Genomic DNA, 16,893 nt, shown 5'->3' on the forward strand with positions numbered 1-16,893 from the left:
TATACTTCTCATTGTAACTGTTCCCTTTTGAAATCAAAGTAAACACCTCTGCAAGGTGGCTGGGTTCATTTAGATAATGATTTGTGACACTTTGAACAGCACTCAGGGCTATGATTAGGGAGCAAATCACTGATGACTTTGGGTGGGTGTTGAGGAGAGCTCTACCACCAGTGATATTTTTTTGTGAACAGATTTTGCCCCTATGAATAGCAGAGAAAGATAAGGAGCCTTGAAGAGCAGAGGCAATGCAATGGTAGGCTTGGTGTAATTATTTGGCCAGTATAGGAGAGGCCAAATGATGCATTTGCAGAACTAGTAACATTGCAGCCCTGATGGTGGCTTGGGAGCCAACACTGTCACGAATTGCTGGCTCTGGGAGTGCAGGTGGTGGGAGGAATGTGGGCCACAATCCTACTAGTGGTTTTGGCAGTGCTAATATCAGGTAGTATGCTCAGCTGGGCCTGATTGCAGCTGACAGTGCTGCCTGTTGTATTTTGTTAAGTAATGAGCATTCATTTTCTCTCCGGAAAGACAAGGTGTCGTGGATGATTGGAGTGCACCTCGCTCAAAAGAGAGAAGCAGCAATATGTTTTATTGAGGTAAAATAATAATTTGACAGAGTGCAATGAATTTGGTGGAATTTAAGAAAATTAACAGGGGGTTGACAAGGTTCAACAAGTTAGATAGCAAGGTTCACCTTATTAAATACTGCATGGAGGAAAAATACAGAGGAAAATTGAACTAGCTTTGAGTTAGAATGATTTTACACAGAGAGTGGAGACAAAATGGTAAGGAGGGCCCTCCTGTTGGGTCATGAGGTTCAGAATGGACCCCTGTGCTTTCTAAACTCCTTATGGAGCTTCAGTGCAGCTAGGTCTAATCTTAGTCCCAGACTTGGTCAACAGTTCAAGGTCACATGTCTAAAGGTAAGGAAGAGACACACAGAATAAAGACCCTCCTGTTGAGGTTCAGAATGGAACCCCTTGCTTTCTGGACTTCTCAGAGAGGAATCTAGGTGCAGCTGGATCCAGACTTAGTCTCAGACTTGGTCAACGATTTATGCCCAAGGGTAGAGATAAAAGGAATAAGGGTAATATTGAGAAGCCACATGGATTGGTAATGTTTCGTTGTATCAATTCAGCATGCAATCAGAATTACCAAGGCAAACTCAAAGTTACTCTTCTACAAGGTTATACATGATATCGGTTGCTTACCAAAGACCTGCCGTTGGTAAAAGGTCTCCTTGCCTTGAGGAGCAACTTTGAGAGGTGTCCAAGCTCAAGGGGAGATAACTGTCCTACAGCTGTGCTGCCTGGCAGGGAGAGCTCAAAGAAGGCTCACTTAGGCTTTCATATTTAAGGAATAAAGTGGTTGGCTCACAGTAAAATCATATGTGGTGGGAAAAGTGTGCATGAGACTCCTTGTACCCACAGCGTTCTTTGTTCCTTGATAAATGAGTCTTGGAAAAGCCACCTGCTATTCATACATTTATCGCATGATCGGTGTTCCAAGCTTGCGTGCATCGATGCTCACTGTATCACTCTGCTCCTTTGCGGATAAGCTGGAGAAGTTCACGATGCAGCTATGGCTCAGACCTTTGCCTCCTTTGGAGCCTGTACCAAACCACTGCCAGCCTGGTCAAGGGGTCCAACACGCCCATCACACAAGGCTGGTCTTCACACTGGATTTCTCTTCATTCTCCTGTTATGTTGCAAGAGGTGTTAACATGGTTTCAGTAGCTCCTTAAGGACTGCGATGAGATGGATGTGTTGAGCTGGATTTATTCTTCCTCCTCCCTACACATAAGAAAAGTGTTGAAAGTGAGAACAGGACCTGCCTTGGTATCTGGCAACTTCTACAGAGAAGTTAAGAGTTTGACACTTTAATTTCTACTTAGAAGGTTGGAACAGGGCTAGGAAACTTTTCTCGTCAAGTGAATGATAGATAGGGACTTCCCATATGTGCTGTTGTGGATTGGAGAGCTGGAATACATCCTAGATAATTAGCTACCGAAGATGTTAAACTTGGTCTGGGAATTAGACTGTGAGTAGACAGAAACTGGTTTCTAGTGACCAGATTTGGTGGTTAAAAACTCAGGCTATAATTTCGGGATAGTTCCTTATAACTTCCCCTGCTGATGTTTTTGTGACAGTAATGGCTGAATGACTCAATTCCACTGTAGTTAAAAATGACATGAAAGGTTAGTAAATTCAACGAGCCCACTTACACGTGGATCCAATGTGTAAGTGGAGCATGTACTTAATCTTGATAGTGTTTGCTATTTTATGTTGCAGCTTCTTTGGTAACAGAGGTAAGGGTGGCTATATTGTCCTGTTGAAAAGGGACTCTCTTCTCAGAAGACAGCAGGAGAGCTGAGGGTGGAGAGGACTGTTATCAAAATATTCTGTGCTATGGGATGTGTATGCCATTAACTGTGTTGAGTGTGGCGGTAAATAAGCACTTAATGTTGCTCACATGGAGCTAGCATGTTTGCCTTTCCTCCATTTTTCTGCCACCTCCTTTTTCCCTTCTATTTTTTCCCTTCCATTTTTTTCCCTTCCATTTTTTTCCCTTCCATTTTTTTCCCTTCCAATTTTTTCCCTTCTGTGGAAGGGGTTTTGGTAGATAAAGACTTTGTTGATGATTAGTCTGGCTCAAAGGAATCTCAAGGCCGCTTCGGGGAGCTGAGGGCAGAGTCTGCTGTGAGAAAGAGGGGCGTTCCACAATCATCGGGGTCCTGGCATGGCGTGAATCATCGGACGTATCATCAGTGAGACTCCAGTGCACGGACAGCCCACGATACTCATTTAACAAATCCATGCTTGGAGCGTGAACGCGTGATTAGAATATAGTTACGTATATAGGGAGACTTGTTTCTGTAATAAATGGCTTAGCGTGATTCACATGGAATTGACTTGTTTTGCTGAGTCCTTATTTCGCTCCAACACCCTTCCATTTCTCCCCTTCCATTTCTCCCCTTCCATTTCTCCCCTTCCATTTCTCCCCTTCCATTTCTCCCCTTCCATTTCTCCCCCTCCATTTCTCCCTTTTTCTTCTCCTTTTTTTCTTCTCCCTTTTCCTCCTCCTTCCTCCCCTTTTCTCTCTCTTTTTTTTTTCCTCATTTTTCTCTCTTGTTTTTCTCTTTTTCCTTTTTTTTTTTTTTTTTTTTTTTTCCAAATTCCTTTTCTCCCTGTTTTCCTTCTATTTTGTATTTTTGTGAGGAGCGCTGCCTGTGCCATACCCTGTGCAATGTGGCTTTCCAGTGGTCTGGCAGTCTCTTCTAGGTGGGAAAGCTGCCTGGTGGCCAGCAGAGAAGTGACGTTGCTGATTCAAGCCAAACTGGGGTGTCAGCACCTGCAAGAGGTGCTTGTGGGAAGAAGTACCTCAGAAGAGATAGTTTTTATCCTTAATCTTGCCCTGTGGTAAAACCTGCTCTATGTAGGATACATTGCTGCTGTTACTTGGCTCTAGCTTGTGCCACAGTTGGGTGGCTGGGAGTCAGATGGGTCTGGCTGCTTCCCCCCCATCTTTACCTTCCTGAGACCCACACATGGAGCAGGGAGGAAATTCTTTGGCATTCCTTCTCCTCTGGGAATGAAAAGGTCCTCAGAGAGTGCTTGGCCGTGTGTGATGGTTAGATGTGGAGGGCTAATAGTTTGGGACAGACTTTCCTTTGACATCTATAAATTGTAACCCATGTTGGGGAAGAGTTTCACACTGTAATACCCATGTGGTTCTGTATTTTCTTATTCATCTCACAGCAAAACTCTGATTGCTAATTAATGTTTTCCCATCCTTTCCTCTTGTCAGTCAATATAGGTGGGGTGTAAAAGGACAGTTAGCAGTATTTTCTAAGGAAAATATCTTCCAAGCTTAGCTTTTAGAGCAGTTAATGATTGCGACCATGCGAGACTTGGTATCGCTTATCACTCTAAAAGAATTTGGATTTGGATGAATTGTTTCAGCTAGAGGTTCTTGGACCCTCTCTTTCTAGTCCATAGGACTGTCAAAGGCTCCAGAATTCCCAAAAGTCTTGAGTCAGGGAACGTCACAAAATTTAGTTTATTGCTGATTCACCTTAACTTTTAATTAATGATTCTGGTGTTGGAAAATTAAGAGGAACAATGAACAAGCAGTTAGGGAAGCCCCCCTTGGCTTTTCTCCAGACATGCTGTGTTCCCTAGCCCCCTTGCTGTGTGGCAGTCTGTGCAGGGTGGGGATGGGGTGGGGATGGGGGTCAGTGTGTTGTGCTCATTTTCCTTTGCTGCTCCTTTTTTCTTTCTCTGTCTCCCTCGCTGTCTGCAGCCTCCTCAGAACGTGCCTCCTCCTCTGTCCTCCATTGCGCAGCCGCCCTGCTTGGGTGGTCATTCCTCTCTCCTACCCATTTATCACCTGATCTGTTGGGCAGCGGTAGAGTTCAGTTTGTGTCACCTTGTTGTTTTTACTATTTTCTTTTTTTCTAATCAATCTTAACGAAGGTGCACGTAGAGCTGAAAGCTGTGTTAACCCGCTTGGTGGCTTGTGGCTGAATGCCCTGCCTGTGCAATCCTGTGTTTCAACAGAGCCCGAAGGAGCAGGGCAGCAAGATGTATGGTGTGCAGAAAGCAGGACTGTTTGTTTTTTTCTTAAGGCTTCCCGTGTCTTCAAACAGTGCATCTGTGATGTTGTGCTGCAGCAAAGAGTTGCTGATAAAGCAGCAGGCAATTTTAGTCTATGGCAGGCTCATAGCCTTGGGACTCTTTCAGAGGCTGCAGTGAGGTTGCACAGTGTGGGCATATCTGTGGCACTGAAAGCTTTGGGTCCAACTCAGAAGCTCTGCCAACCTGTTGATGGTATCATTGCCCTCAAGCTGTTTGCTGACTGTGTTTAAACACTGGTATCTAGGCATTTCTGGAAAAAAATAAAACCAACCAAAGCATACTTACAAATGAAGGAAGTGTCTTTCAATGTTTCTCAAGAGTATTTCTTTCAATCTCCTATAGACTGCCTTTTCAAGGTGTGTCCTATGAACCGATACTCAGCCCAGAAGCAGTACTGGAAAGCCAAGCAAGCCAAACAAGGAAACCATACCGAAGCAGCACTGCTGAAGAAACTGCAAGTAAGAGACATCTGCATTTGTAATCTTATCTTGATCTGCAGGCTGTAAAATTACAATAAAATGAAAAAGAACAATAACAAGTGCCTTGGGAACCATCATGATGAGTATTATGCCACCATAGCAACCTTGTATTCTCCTTAGCTCCTGCCTCCTGACTGGCATTTATTGCCCTGGTTTTTATTTTACTTTGGGCTGAGGGTTGTGCCTTTGTCCAACAGAACTTCTGAAAGGAATGATTTGTTGATAAAGTAAAAATGAAGCTGTTAAAATCAGGAGTGGGACTCGGTTTAAATCATGCTATTATTTTAGAAGTCCTTTCCAGGAGTTAGGCAGAGGGGCGGACAGAGAGATGTTTTCCGTGCTTTATTCTGGAAATTCCTCAGAACGGCAATTGTCTTTGCATTCAGTCTAGGTGATTCTTCTCTGAACCATTTGGGCAGGCTCTGTTTTGCATGAAATGCAGCATGGATGGAGCAATTCCTCTGTCTCTGAAAAAGAACTGGCTTGATGTTATGACTGAATGCATAAGACTAAGTGAAAACAAGGTAGATAGCATTTCATCTGCAGTACAGAGGCTGACAGTGCTTCCAGTTAAAAACAGCCATGAGGGCACATGGTGTGTGGCCAGAGGTAGATACACAGCAGTTAGAGCTAGGAGCTGTTTTTTCCGTGGCTGTGTTTGACCCAGACTACTGTGCTCAGCCTTGGTCTTGCAAGGCGTGACCCACTAGTTTTGTTTATATATAAAGTCAATGTATTTGTATGCAATTAAAAAACCAACAAGTAAAAGGAACGGTGACAGGGAGAAGCTAATCATAGGCTCTTCTTTTTCCTCCTTCAGGATGAAATAAAGCACCTGGAATTACTTTCAGTGTTTTAAATCTTTTAAGATAGCATACATCTCAGATGTGTTCTATAAATTGTGACTTTCTACTCTGGGCATTAAAAACCCCAGAATCATTTCACAGGATCTAGGTGATTATAGTTCAGAAAATCATGCTGCAGCAGGATTCGGGAGCTAATATTTTCAGTGCAGTAACACTTGCAGGCTGAAGGAAGTGTTTTTAATGTGATGCCATTTCCCTTTTACACTATGTGTTCCAGTAGCTGAATCCAGGTACTGATTTTGTAGAATTTAAAGAAATGATTGTTCTCTTGCAGCATGCAGCAGAACTGGAACAAAAGCAGAACGAAAGCGAGAACAGAAAGCTGTTGGGCGAAATTGTAAAATATAGCAACGTCATACAGGTAAACCTATTGAAATACGTCTGCCTTCTCTCAGAGCTGGAAAGGAAACGGTTGTTTCATTTCAGGGTTACTGTGAACATGAAACTGAGCACTGTAATCTGGATTGTCAAGGGTCACGTAAACAGAACTTGGTGAAGTTTACAGTATTGCGTTTTTCTGTCGCTTTTAAAGCCTACCAGAAGTGCTGCATATTCATGTTTAAATAATATGTCATAATATAAATTTTATGTGTAATTTTGGCTGCTGCAGTTTAGAATCTGAATGTAAATATGTATCTTTTGTTTTCAAGATTTATTACAAAATCATGTTATAGAGGTGCTGTGCAGCTCCTTTTAAACCACTGAAGTAATTTGTACTGCACAACATATGAAACAGAAGTTTTGTTCTTAAGTGCACTACAACTTTCCTGTAATGTATGAAATTCCTGAAGGTAATGCTATTAATAGACCCTTGAACTACGTATGTAGCATATGCTGTAAAATTGATCACTGACACATTTCTCTCAATATGAGAGATAGCATCTGTTTTCCTACACTGCAGTATACTTGATGACTCTCTTCTAGTTTTGTTTTGTCTTTATATATGTTATGAAAAATCACGATAGTGTGAAAACCTGTGCCTCCTCTTCTGAACTGAAGGCAGAAAAAAACCCAGCTGTACTAATTGCTTAAATAATTATTTGTTCACAGCTACTGCACATAAAAAGTAACAAGTACCTCACAGTCAATAAGAGATTGCCGGCTCTGCTAGAGAAGAATGCTATGCGGGTGTCTCTGGATGCTGCAGGGAATGAGGGATCCTGGTTTTATATCCAGCCATTCTGGAAACTGAGGAGTGAAGGTGATAATGTAAGTGGAAATACTGAATGTGTAAAACTGACAAGGCAGAAAGTTTCCAGAAGGCACGTGATTTCTTTGCTACTGGCATAAGTCACAGTGGATTAAGTTCAGATTAAAAAAACAAACAAACAAATAAAAAAACAGTGCTTGGGTCTATTAGATTTTATGTGTGTGTAGAAAGTGCTACTGAATTATATGGTCTGGAATCTGAAGTGTTGCCGCATTCATCTGAGCCTCTGCTATCCTGTGTTGGAGCATCTTTGCTAAGTCCAGCCATAGTATGTGGCTTTACAAAGCTGATAATAAGTCATAGTTTACACTACAGTGACTTTATTATTATTATTATTTTTTAAATATTGTGGGCAACATGTTTTTCAAGACATCAGCAGAGAATGTCTCTCGGAAATACGTCGGATTTTTACATCTGTATCCCTCTTCAACACAAGAGTGGCATGTTTGGCTGGAATGGATTGGATAGTCTGGTGGATGTTTTCTGGGTAGGTTTCAGTAGGAGTCCTCTATATCGGTAAGAGGAAGAATACATAGGAAAGCTCCTTGCTGCTGATCTGAGAGTTGTGCCACAAGATTAAAACTTGGTTCTTTATTCAGTTGGCTGTGGCTTGGTTAAGTGCCCACTGTGGAAAATCCAGATCTGCCTCTGGGAAGGCCACATAATGAACTTATGTGGTTTTATATTGTAGACCTGGTTGGGAATGTTTGGCCACTCTCCACTGTGAAGTACTCAGCGAAAGAGCCCTCTCAAGATTGCAGACAGGCTTGCCCGTTTCCTCATGCATTTTCTCTCATTAACTTTGTGGTTACTCGGCTCTTGGGATGCCATCCAGGATGAGCGTGGTTACCTACAGCTCCTTTTGGCAAGCTGTTGCGGGGAGGGGAAAGATTGCATTTCCAGCTCTTCATTGGGAGCTCCTAAAGTCATAGTCTTTCTCTGCTCCATGCAGTGATCAGAAGGGTCTGTGAAAAGCTCCTCTTTTCCACAAACCTGTTGCAGAGAAAAGGAGTGAATGTGCATAGTCCCCTGGGGCACCTCTGCATGGCTTTTCTTCTGGGGAAAAGTAGTGTTGTGGATCAAACACGTAACCTTTCCCTTTTTGGAAAGCAAAAAAGAGATGACTTATTGCTTTAAGGTTTTTCTTTAATTTCTTAGAATAACATAATTTCAGCATCTTCTTAACTTCTCATGCCTGGGAAATAAGTGCATGTCATGCTCTCCAGAGTGAGGACCTGAGGTTCCCAGATTGTGATCCGAAGAGCCATTGCGAGCTCTTACAGCTGAAACAACAGAATGATCTTAAGCCTTAAGAGTCATCCTAAATACTGTAGAGCTTTTGATTCAATTTTACACTATTGTGAGCACATAAAAGTTTGCAAGGGCCTTTGCTGGTCCAAAAAGTTTGCAGACCCCAGCAGTGCTTGCTGTAGCATCTCACTGTGCAGGCCTCTCTCCTGGTGTCTTCCCAATGGGGCCGTATCTGAGAGGCCCTACGCTACAAAGACTGTGTGGGAAATTGTCAGATTTTCTTCTAACTTAATGTCCTCCTTTGGACCCTGCCCACTGCTCATGTTCTGTCATCAGGTGTTGCCTTTCAGAGCTGGGAGCTCGCCATTACATTTTACAGAGCGAAATCCTGAGACCCGAGTTTTTCCTCTTTTCTGTAATATCAGGCTCAAATAGATGTGATGCTTTTATTTGCAAACTTTCAGAGCTAAGCATCAGTCCTAATTGCTCTGGCAGATTTCCACCTCTTCAACAGTTACAGTAACTGGGGACAGGAGTAGCAAGTGAGAAGGGAAATCCCTCCTTTGCCTCTCACAGACAGAGAGATGCTCCAGCCTTGTACCCCCTCCTTCTTTCTCAGTTACTCGCAGACATGTGTGCTTTAAAAGGCTGGTTTCTGGGGGACACATTTAACAAAGCACATAGAATTATATCACATAAGCTGAGGCCACTTTACCCACCCACTAAGTTCACCTTTTTTTTTCACTGGTTTTCTTCTTCTGACCTCTCAGTGCATGGAGTTAGCTCGGTGTATCAACTTGGTATAAATCCTTATTATGTCTTGAAACTTTTGTGGTTTTATTTAGGACAACACACTTTAGAAAGTCTTTACTGTCTTCAAAACAGACGTAAGTATCGAGTTACTGCTTGGATGACAGCTACTGTTTTAGATTACCCAGGCAAGGTAGATCCAAATATGTCATATATCGTAAAACAAACAAACCAAACAAACAAAACCAAACCAACACAGAACCAAGCCAAAACCAACAGCAACAACAAAAAAGGTTGTTTAGTCTAGGGGAAACTGTGATATAGGAAGTTACATGTGTTACTTTTCTCAAAAGTCATCATGGTTGTTTAGCCTTGTGAAATATTTTAACAATTATTTTCCACTAACTTCATTAGCAACTGATTAGTTATGCAAGTCAATGGAAGCAATGAAAAAATATTGCTGAAGATTTACAGTAATTGGCGTAACTCTGCAATATTTTATGCAGGCTTTTATAAAACATGTCTCAGTTCTCCCTCAATGGAAGATGTGACTGACTAAAGCTCAAGCTGTTTCCAGTTAGACTGAATAGCAAAATGTGCACTGATAGCAGGATTAGCTCTGTGTGGATTGCATTTTTGGTTGTCTGCCATGTCAGTGGCTTGAGAGCTTGATCTGCTCTTGGACTTGGGGAATGCCCAGCCATCTGTGGGAAAGTTCTGTTAATCCTCACGATCTTTGAAGTGTGTCAGCAGTGTGACTAAGACGTGGTTACAACACACAGGTGATGAAAATGGAGTAGCAGAACCTTCGATGTGCCCAGTAACCTGCTTCGTTAGTTAGTCCAAACTGAAATCACTGCTACTGCATCTTCACAGCTAATGTAGGCTTTTGCAGCTGCCAGTCTTTGTGATATACTACACCTCTACTAGAGTATTTGCTCCTGCTTCTTGATTGTGGTGTAGATGTAGCTGTCAGGTGGGCTTTACTGATTTTACATGAACCACGGATTCGCTCTAAGTGATGCCAGTGCTGGTCTCCCACCTAGAAGACAGAACACAGTCAGTTTTAACTGTGGATCTTCCCACTATCACTGTACCTTCTCCACTAAGATACGGACAAGTAGGGTTGCATGAATTTAGAAATTATCTTGTGCAGCAAGAACTCCACTGCATCCAATACTGAAGGACATTGTAGGCTTGAGTTTGAAAGCTGAATTCTCTATGAATTTAATAATTATCTGGAAATTTCTTGTCTAGACCAGAAAGGATAAGAGTTTTGTCAAAGGAATCATGAATGAAGTCCTCAAAAGCTGTATATTTGGTGCAGCTTTAATGAATTGATGTCTATATGTAAGGAAGAAGTCCCAGAAACCTGTCAAACTATCAGCCCACTGCTGGTCTACAGCACAGTGTGGCTGGCTGTGCCCAAGGGAAGCCAAGGAACACAACAAACAGCTGGTGTCAATTTTAATTTTGCAGAGCAAAACCTTTGGAATATATTGCTTGTCTTCTACAACCTCCATGTAGTACAATTCTACAGACAGAAATATGGGCACATGGGCACGCGAGTGGTCTGCCTCCAGTGTTTTGGGCATGCTGGGGCATTATTTGGAGCCAGAAATAAACTCAGGAGACAGAGGAGGGGAGAGCAGAGGATGGGAGGAACTCAAAAGAGCAGACTTGCAGCTTGTCCAAGGCAGCCGTGGATAGAAAACAGGATTCCCTCTTCACTTTGCAGTAGTTGTCTGCGTCACTGGTGGAGGGTGTACAGGAAACAGGTGCTGTGAAACTGCCTCTGTCCTTTCCTTCCTAACCACCTATGGAGGTTTGAAGCAAGAAGAAAAAGAAGAAAGGCAAAGAACATAGGGTATCTTGTTGCTTCTGTGGCAGCTCCAGAGCTGGCCAGCATTGAGGCCAGGTTAACAATGTGGACGTGGAGCGGGGTGGGAGACTAAGGCAGAAACCGTGACCACACTTATTCCCAGGTGTGTGCCCACAGAAGAGTTGCTGTGTACATCTCCTTTCCTCTGGTTGCTTCCATGGTAGTCACAGGCTTGCGTTCAAATATACCTTTCCCTCTACCCCTCCTTTTTCTTTTTCCTCCCCCGCCTTTTAAATAAGGTATTCAATTATGTGCTCTCTTTCTAATTAAGTTGTTATAGTCCTGGTGTACTTGCAATAATTTTGAAGTCCTGATTCCACTTTGCAGGATGCAAGCCTGGTGGTTTTTTGATTAATGAATTGTCTGGTCATAACTTCTTAAAATGGGCTGTAAGTAATGTCTGTGTGAAGCATGGCATGCAGGAATGTATTGCAAAAGTAATGTATCTTAAAGGCATCTTGTCATTATTTTGGTTCCATCAGTGAACTTTTTCTCATTACTTGGATCAAATAGGATTTCTTTGTGTAGTCTGAGCATGATGACACTGTCTTTTGCTACTGTTTATTTTAGCTGTATTGATAAAGAACAGGCAATCTTTTTCACCTCTGTATAAAGTGGGCCGAATTCACCTATGTTGAAGTTACACAAGGCTGAATTGGGCTCTGCTTTTTCATAGGAAATGTGCTGATCGATGCAGAAAGCATTTTTGTTTGTTTGTGTTCCAAAAGAAAGCATGGCTTATGCAGCATTTCATACAGCAAAAATCACATGTATCCACTTGTCCTCATGTGTGTGTGTGTGCTTAAAATTGCTGTGAACAACATAAGCAAATCAGGGCCCAGTGCCAACCAATCTATGTGAATTTTTACAAAATTATTACTTATTCCCCCTCCCACCCCCCTAGTTCCCAGCTATGAATTGTTTTCTCCATATGCATGTCTCAAGCACTTTTTAGGTCAAAGACATTTTCATATTGTTTTTCCCTGTCTATATAGGTAAAGAACTGCAAGGGCATGGGAATTTGCTTGCGGGGCATCAGCTAGGAATTCCTCTCGTAGAGAGAAGCTCTCTCAGCTGATGGACCTGCTGCCTCTGCTGAGCTCCAAACACCATTTAGGGAGTAAGAGCAGAGGGGATGGAGTGTGTTCACCTCTCTCTGCATTTCCAGTGATTTATTTTCCTTTACAGATTTCATTGATACAGTCTAAATCTGAGAACTCCTGAACCTGTCCTAGCATCTTCCAGAAGATGGTCTACAGTGTTGAGGAGTCACTGGGCTAAAGAAGTCTTGTCACAGGCAAATTGTTAAGGCTTTTGTGAAATGAAATGAAAGACTCATTGATGGAAAAAGTTTGACTGACAGCAAGGGAACAAAAAGAGTCTTGCTGTCTGACTATATATTATTTTCTGAGCTTTCTCTGCCTTTTGGCTGGCAGTATATATGGGATTAAGAGTAGTTAATGTAACTTAGATGAACTGAACTGCTCTTGGAATTTACATATGTTCATAACTATTTTCATGATCTCAAGTTTCTCCTGAACAGGGTGGCATCTGAGAATGTGAGGATTCATTAGTGTAGAAATCTTGAACCCAAGCAGTTGCAGAGGCATGGGTGAACAGAGCTGATGTGTGAATTATCTGCAAATAAATTCACCAAGTGCCATTCCCAGAGCATGCGTTTGAGTCATTTTCTAAAAATGTAACATTACTTCATTTTATTGGATAATTACATAGGTCTAAATTGCATTTTATTTCTGACTTCCAGGTTGTTGTGGGAGATAAAGTTGTCCTGATGCCAGTCAATGCAGGGCAGCCTCTCCATGCCAGCAACATTGAGCTTCTAGATAACCCTGGCTGCAAAGAAGTGAGTTCAGTGGAGGGAGGAGGCATAATTGCTAATCTAAGATGTGTTATACTTTTGTTCTTTACTGGTAATGAGAACCGCACCGTGGGCTAGATGGTTCCAACTTAGCCTCAAAAAACCAAGATGAAGTATACTTTTTCTTGGTACAATTCTGTCCAGCACTGAAAGCTTTGTGAGGTTTGCTTGAGTATCTGAAACCCTCACTGATCTAAGAGTAAATCCTCTTCCAACAGCTCTTTCGTGGGCTGTACGCAGAGTAGTGTTTTGTCCACTGAATTTTCTCCAACATCAACATTATTATTACTAACACTTGAGAGCTTCAGGACCCATGTACAAATATGTACAAAACTGTACAAATATGTAGCTAAGCCATGTCCCCAGCCACCCTAGATCTGGTGTGGTCTTTTAGAAGAATAGAATGTCTTGAAGAGAGAACAACAACCTTTAATACTAAAATTGTGGTGGTTTTAAAATGTGTTTATTTTTTTTTTCCAAAGGTAAATGCTGTCAACTGTAACACAAGCTGGAAAATAACACTGTTCATGAAATTCAGTAGTTACCGAGATGATGTACTGAAAGGAGTAAGTATTTTTTTTTTAAATGATTTTTTGAATTTGAAAGTCATGCCATATTTGACTATAGAGAAATAAAATGGTGAATGGTGAATAAAAGAAATAAGGACGTCATGGAGGTGTTAAGGATCTTTCAGTACTGTCCTTCAACAGCCAGAATACTTTTCCTTTGTGTTATTGTCTTACTAAGTGAAACTGTCTGGATTGTGCTGGTGTCCAGCCCCTTTCCATGCCCTGGGACAACTGAGGATCCATGAGAAAAGGTGAAGTTCAAGCTAAGAATGGTGAAGGGCTCCGTACAGAAAAGCTTTCAGTTTATGCAGAGATGCTAAAGCAGGTATAACAAGCTTGCAGAAGGGAGTGAGTCAGGAAAGATGACAGTAACTGTAATAAGACAATGTAGCTTTAAGCACTCATGGTTTGCACAGCTTCATGCCTCTAGATCACACTCTGAGATCACTTACGTTTTCATTTAAAATAGATCAAATTTATTAGTCCTCATTTATACCTTAATAAGTGATTATCAACTGGCCATTTTTTGTTAGGTATCAAGGTACCATCAGTTTTTGAGAAAGAATTTGAAAGGGAAAATGGTATCTCTATGTAGACCCATTTGGGGATACTGTTTCAAGCCTTGGGGAGGGGCAGAAGGAAGCACAACAGCAGAAGAAGTAGAGAGTGGACATTGATTTTGATTGCAGAGTAGAAGCAATGAGTCAATATTAGAGAAATCTGTTTATTTGCCCTAAATACTAAAAGAGATCAGAAATAAAAAATCCATTTAGTGAAGTTAACTAAAATTAAAATTCACCTTTAGGTTAATTGTTGCCCACTGTTCTTTGCAGTGCTCTGAAGCAAGTTCTGTTTTCACAAAAGTGTGTGGATCTCCTGCAGGACTGAATAATCTCGTTTGATTTCCAGACTCAGTGCCGAGGTCGTATGCTCTGCACTTGGTACCTGCTCCAGCAATAGGAAACTACTAAATGTTTTCTTCACGTCAGCTATATTGACGTCACTGGAGCTAGTACAGATATAGAGGATGAGTGTAGCAGCTTTACCTACCACTTAGTAATGCTTCTTTTTCGTATTACTTTAGGGAGATGTTGTTAGGCTGTTTCATGCAGAGCAAGAGAAGTTTCTGACCTGTGACGAATATGAGAAGAAACAACATATTTTCCTTCGTACAACGTTGCGTCAGTCAGCCACTTCTGCAACAAGTTCTAAAGCACTGTGGGAAATAGAGGTAATTTTTTTTAAAATTTTTATAAATATTTTAGGACCTGTAGGCCCGGGTTCAGCAAAAATACTTTACCACAACGTGAATCATTCATAGCCTCTTGATATCATACACCTCCCTGTAACTATTATTATGTTATGAAGCAGTTTGTGTAAGATTAACACTGAAGAGATACTTTATTGCTCTCTGTGTGTGGAGTTAGGATGTTTTTGTACTATATTTACCTGCAGTAAAATGATGGAGGGTCAAATTCAGACTTGACTTAAATGGTGTGATTTTATCAAAGCAAGTCGAATGACACTCATGTATCCTGAGTTCTGAGTGTTTGTATTTGACTTCATATGCAATTTAGAATATTGAAATTCCTGACTGACAAGAAATGTCACAAATGTGATTGAGTCTATGATTCTGCAACAGGGCACATCAACATCTGTTTAAAGTTAGGCTGAATAAAGGTGTTGCTGCTGAATGGGGTTTTTTTTTGAGAAGATGACTAACAAATATATTTTCGTTTAACTGAGGAACATTGGAAACTGGTACGTCTCAAACCCTTGCTATTACAGTAATGTAACTCCTACAGCCAAAAATTCTTATGTTCTGAACAAACTTTGTGCATTTAAAACAGAGCTCCTTTGTCAGGCAAATGGTTGAATTTTGTCTGAGTAAGGACTGTATGGAATAGAGTGTGTTACGCTTGCAGTTATTTGAGATCACTCCTTAAGAGAGAGAAGTGCTGCAATGTTTGAATGTAGCAAATGACCTACAGCTCAGTCAAAGGGAAAAAGAAGTAACCTGGGATATGCTGGATTATACAGGCGTATTTTATCACTTGGATGAAAATCTATCTGTTGTCAAAAATAGAGCTGGTGCAAGTGGTTAAACAATGCAAGAGGGTTTGAATTTTCCTTTTAAGTAGTGCCTATGTAAGTGTAGAGCAGCTACACTTACTTTTTTGAGCTCCAGATTCACACCATGTCACTTGAAAGCAAAATTTGGCTCAACGTGTTTGCAAGGAGTAGATTAATTAAAACGCTGAAAGTAAGAGGAGGAGCATTTCGTGGCACCTGGCAAAAATGAATATAAGTAGCTGTTACCTGTGGTGGTCTTAGTGTGAGCACAGTATTCCTCTCTGTGGTAGACTGTGATTATGTAGTTTACATATTTCTATTTGGAATGAGCAGTAAGAAATGTCAATGATCTAAGTATGGTCTTGAGGAGCATGATCTGTATTTCTTCTTTTAGGTTGTCCATCATGACCCTTGCCGGGGAGGGGCAGGACAGTGGAACAGCTTGTTTAGATTTAAGCATTTGGCAACTGGAAACTACTTGGCTGCAGAGGTAAGACTGTCAATTTAAATAAGTGTTTGCGTCCTGCCTAACCAGGTAGTATAAGTGTCCTGCTAATTCAGAACTGCCATAGTAGGTAGGTGCACAATTTAGATCCCCAAAAAGATCGCACACCAGGTCTGAATGGGGAGAACTGGAGATGCATTGCTGTGTCATGCTGTGTTCTGCTGTGTTGCTGTAGCTGAGGGTTGCAAGGAAAATTTTCTGAGCTACAGGACACTAGTGTGTGAGTTCAAGACAGCATCTAAACTTAATTTCAGCTGTGCTGTTGAACCCTCAATCTGCTGTTGTCATGGCAGCCAGGGCAAACACCACTGTTAAATATCCACCATATTTACACTGAAAATCCCGGGATTCGTTTATCTCTCTGTTCTTGTTTGCTTTTGATTTTTGAAGTACTGCTGTGATCAGTCAAATAATCTTCTTTGCTGGCTCAGGCAGCATTGTACAGTTTAAAGCTTTTAGAGTGGAACTGAATGCAAGGTAATCATTGAGCTTGATCAGACAACTCTGTGTGCAAGCACTAGAACAGATACTCTAAACTGCTCCAATTCAGGAGCTGTTGTTCCTTTTTACCCTACAGTCTCTAGACTTCTTGAAAAAATGGTTTCTGTGGCACCGATTTCAGTCTATGATCTCTGCCAGCCAGCATGTGGTCCAAGGCATCTCCATGTTTTGTACAAATTTGAAGGACAAACTTGTGTATTGGTGTCATTACTATTAGTGTCATGCTAGTGGCTTGTGGTTATTAGCAGGTTGCATTATTCTGCTGTAAAATTTGAATAAAGAATGTTC

The 16,893-nt window shown here is 41.5% G+C and overlaps 1 protein-coding gene across 3 annotated transcripts in view; it reads left to right on the forward strand.

Annotated features, from left to right (window-relative positions):
- Nucleotides 1-16,893, forward strand: part of ITPR2 (inositol 1,4,5-trisphosphate receptor type 2) — a 266,577-nt gene that overhangs the window by 40,535 nt on the left and 209,149 nt on the right. For 2 of the 3 annotated variants that reach the window (XM_080342097.1, XM_080342098.1), the window contains exons 3-9: nt 4,983-5,098; nt 6,260-6,346; nt 7,036-7,194; nt 12,844-12,942; nt 13,440-13,523; nt 14,611-14,757; nt 15,994-16,089. In XM_080342097.1, coding sequence (XP_080198223.1) covers nt 4,983-5,098; nt 6,260-6,346; nt 7,036-7,194; nt 12,844-12,942; nt 13,440-13,523; nt 14,611-14,757; nt 15,994-16,089 — 788 coding nt within the window. Of the gene's footprint in view, nt 1-4,982; nt 5,099-5,538; nt 5,644-6,259; nt 6,347-7,035; nt 7,195-12,843; nt 12,943-13,439; nt 13,524-14,610; nt 14,758-15,993; nt 16,090-16,893 lie in introns of all 3 variants that reach the window. The other variant, XM_080342096.1, reaches the window with a different exon arrangement.

The sequence above is a fragment of the Nesoenas mayeri genome (genome assembly GCF_963082525.1).
Source record: "Nesoenas mayeri genome assembly, chromosome: 1".
In the NCBI taxonomy this organism is placed as follows: domain Eukaryota; kingdom Metazoa; phylum Chordata; class Aves; order Columbiformes; family Columbidae; genus Nesoenas; species Nesoenas mayeri.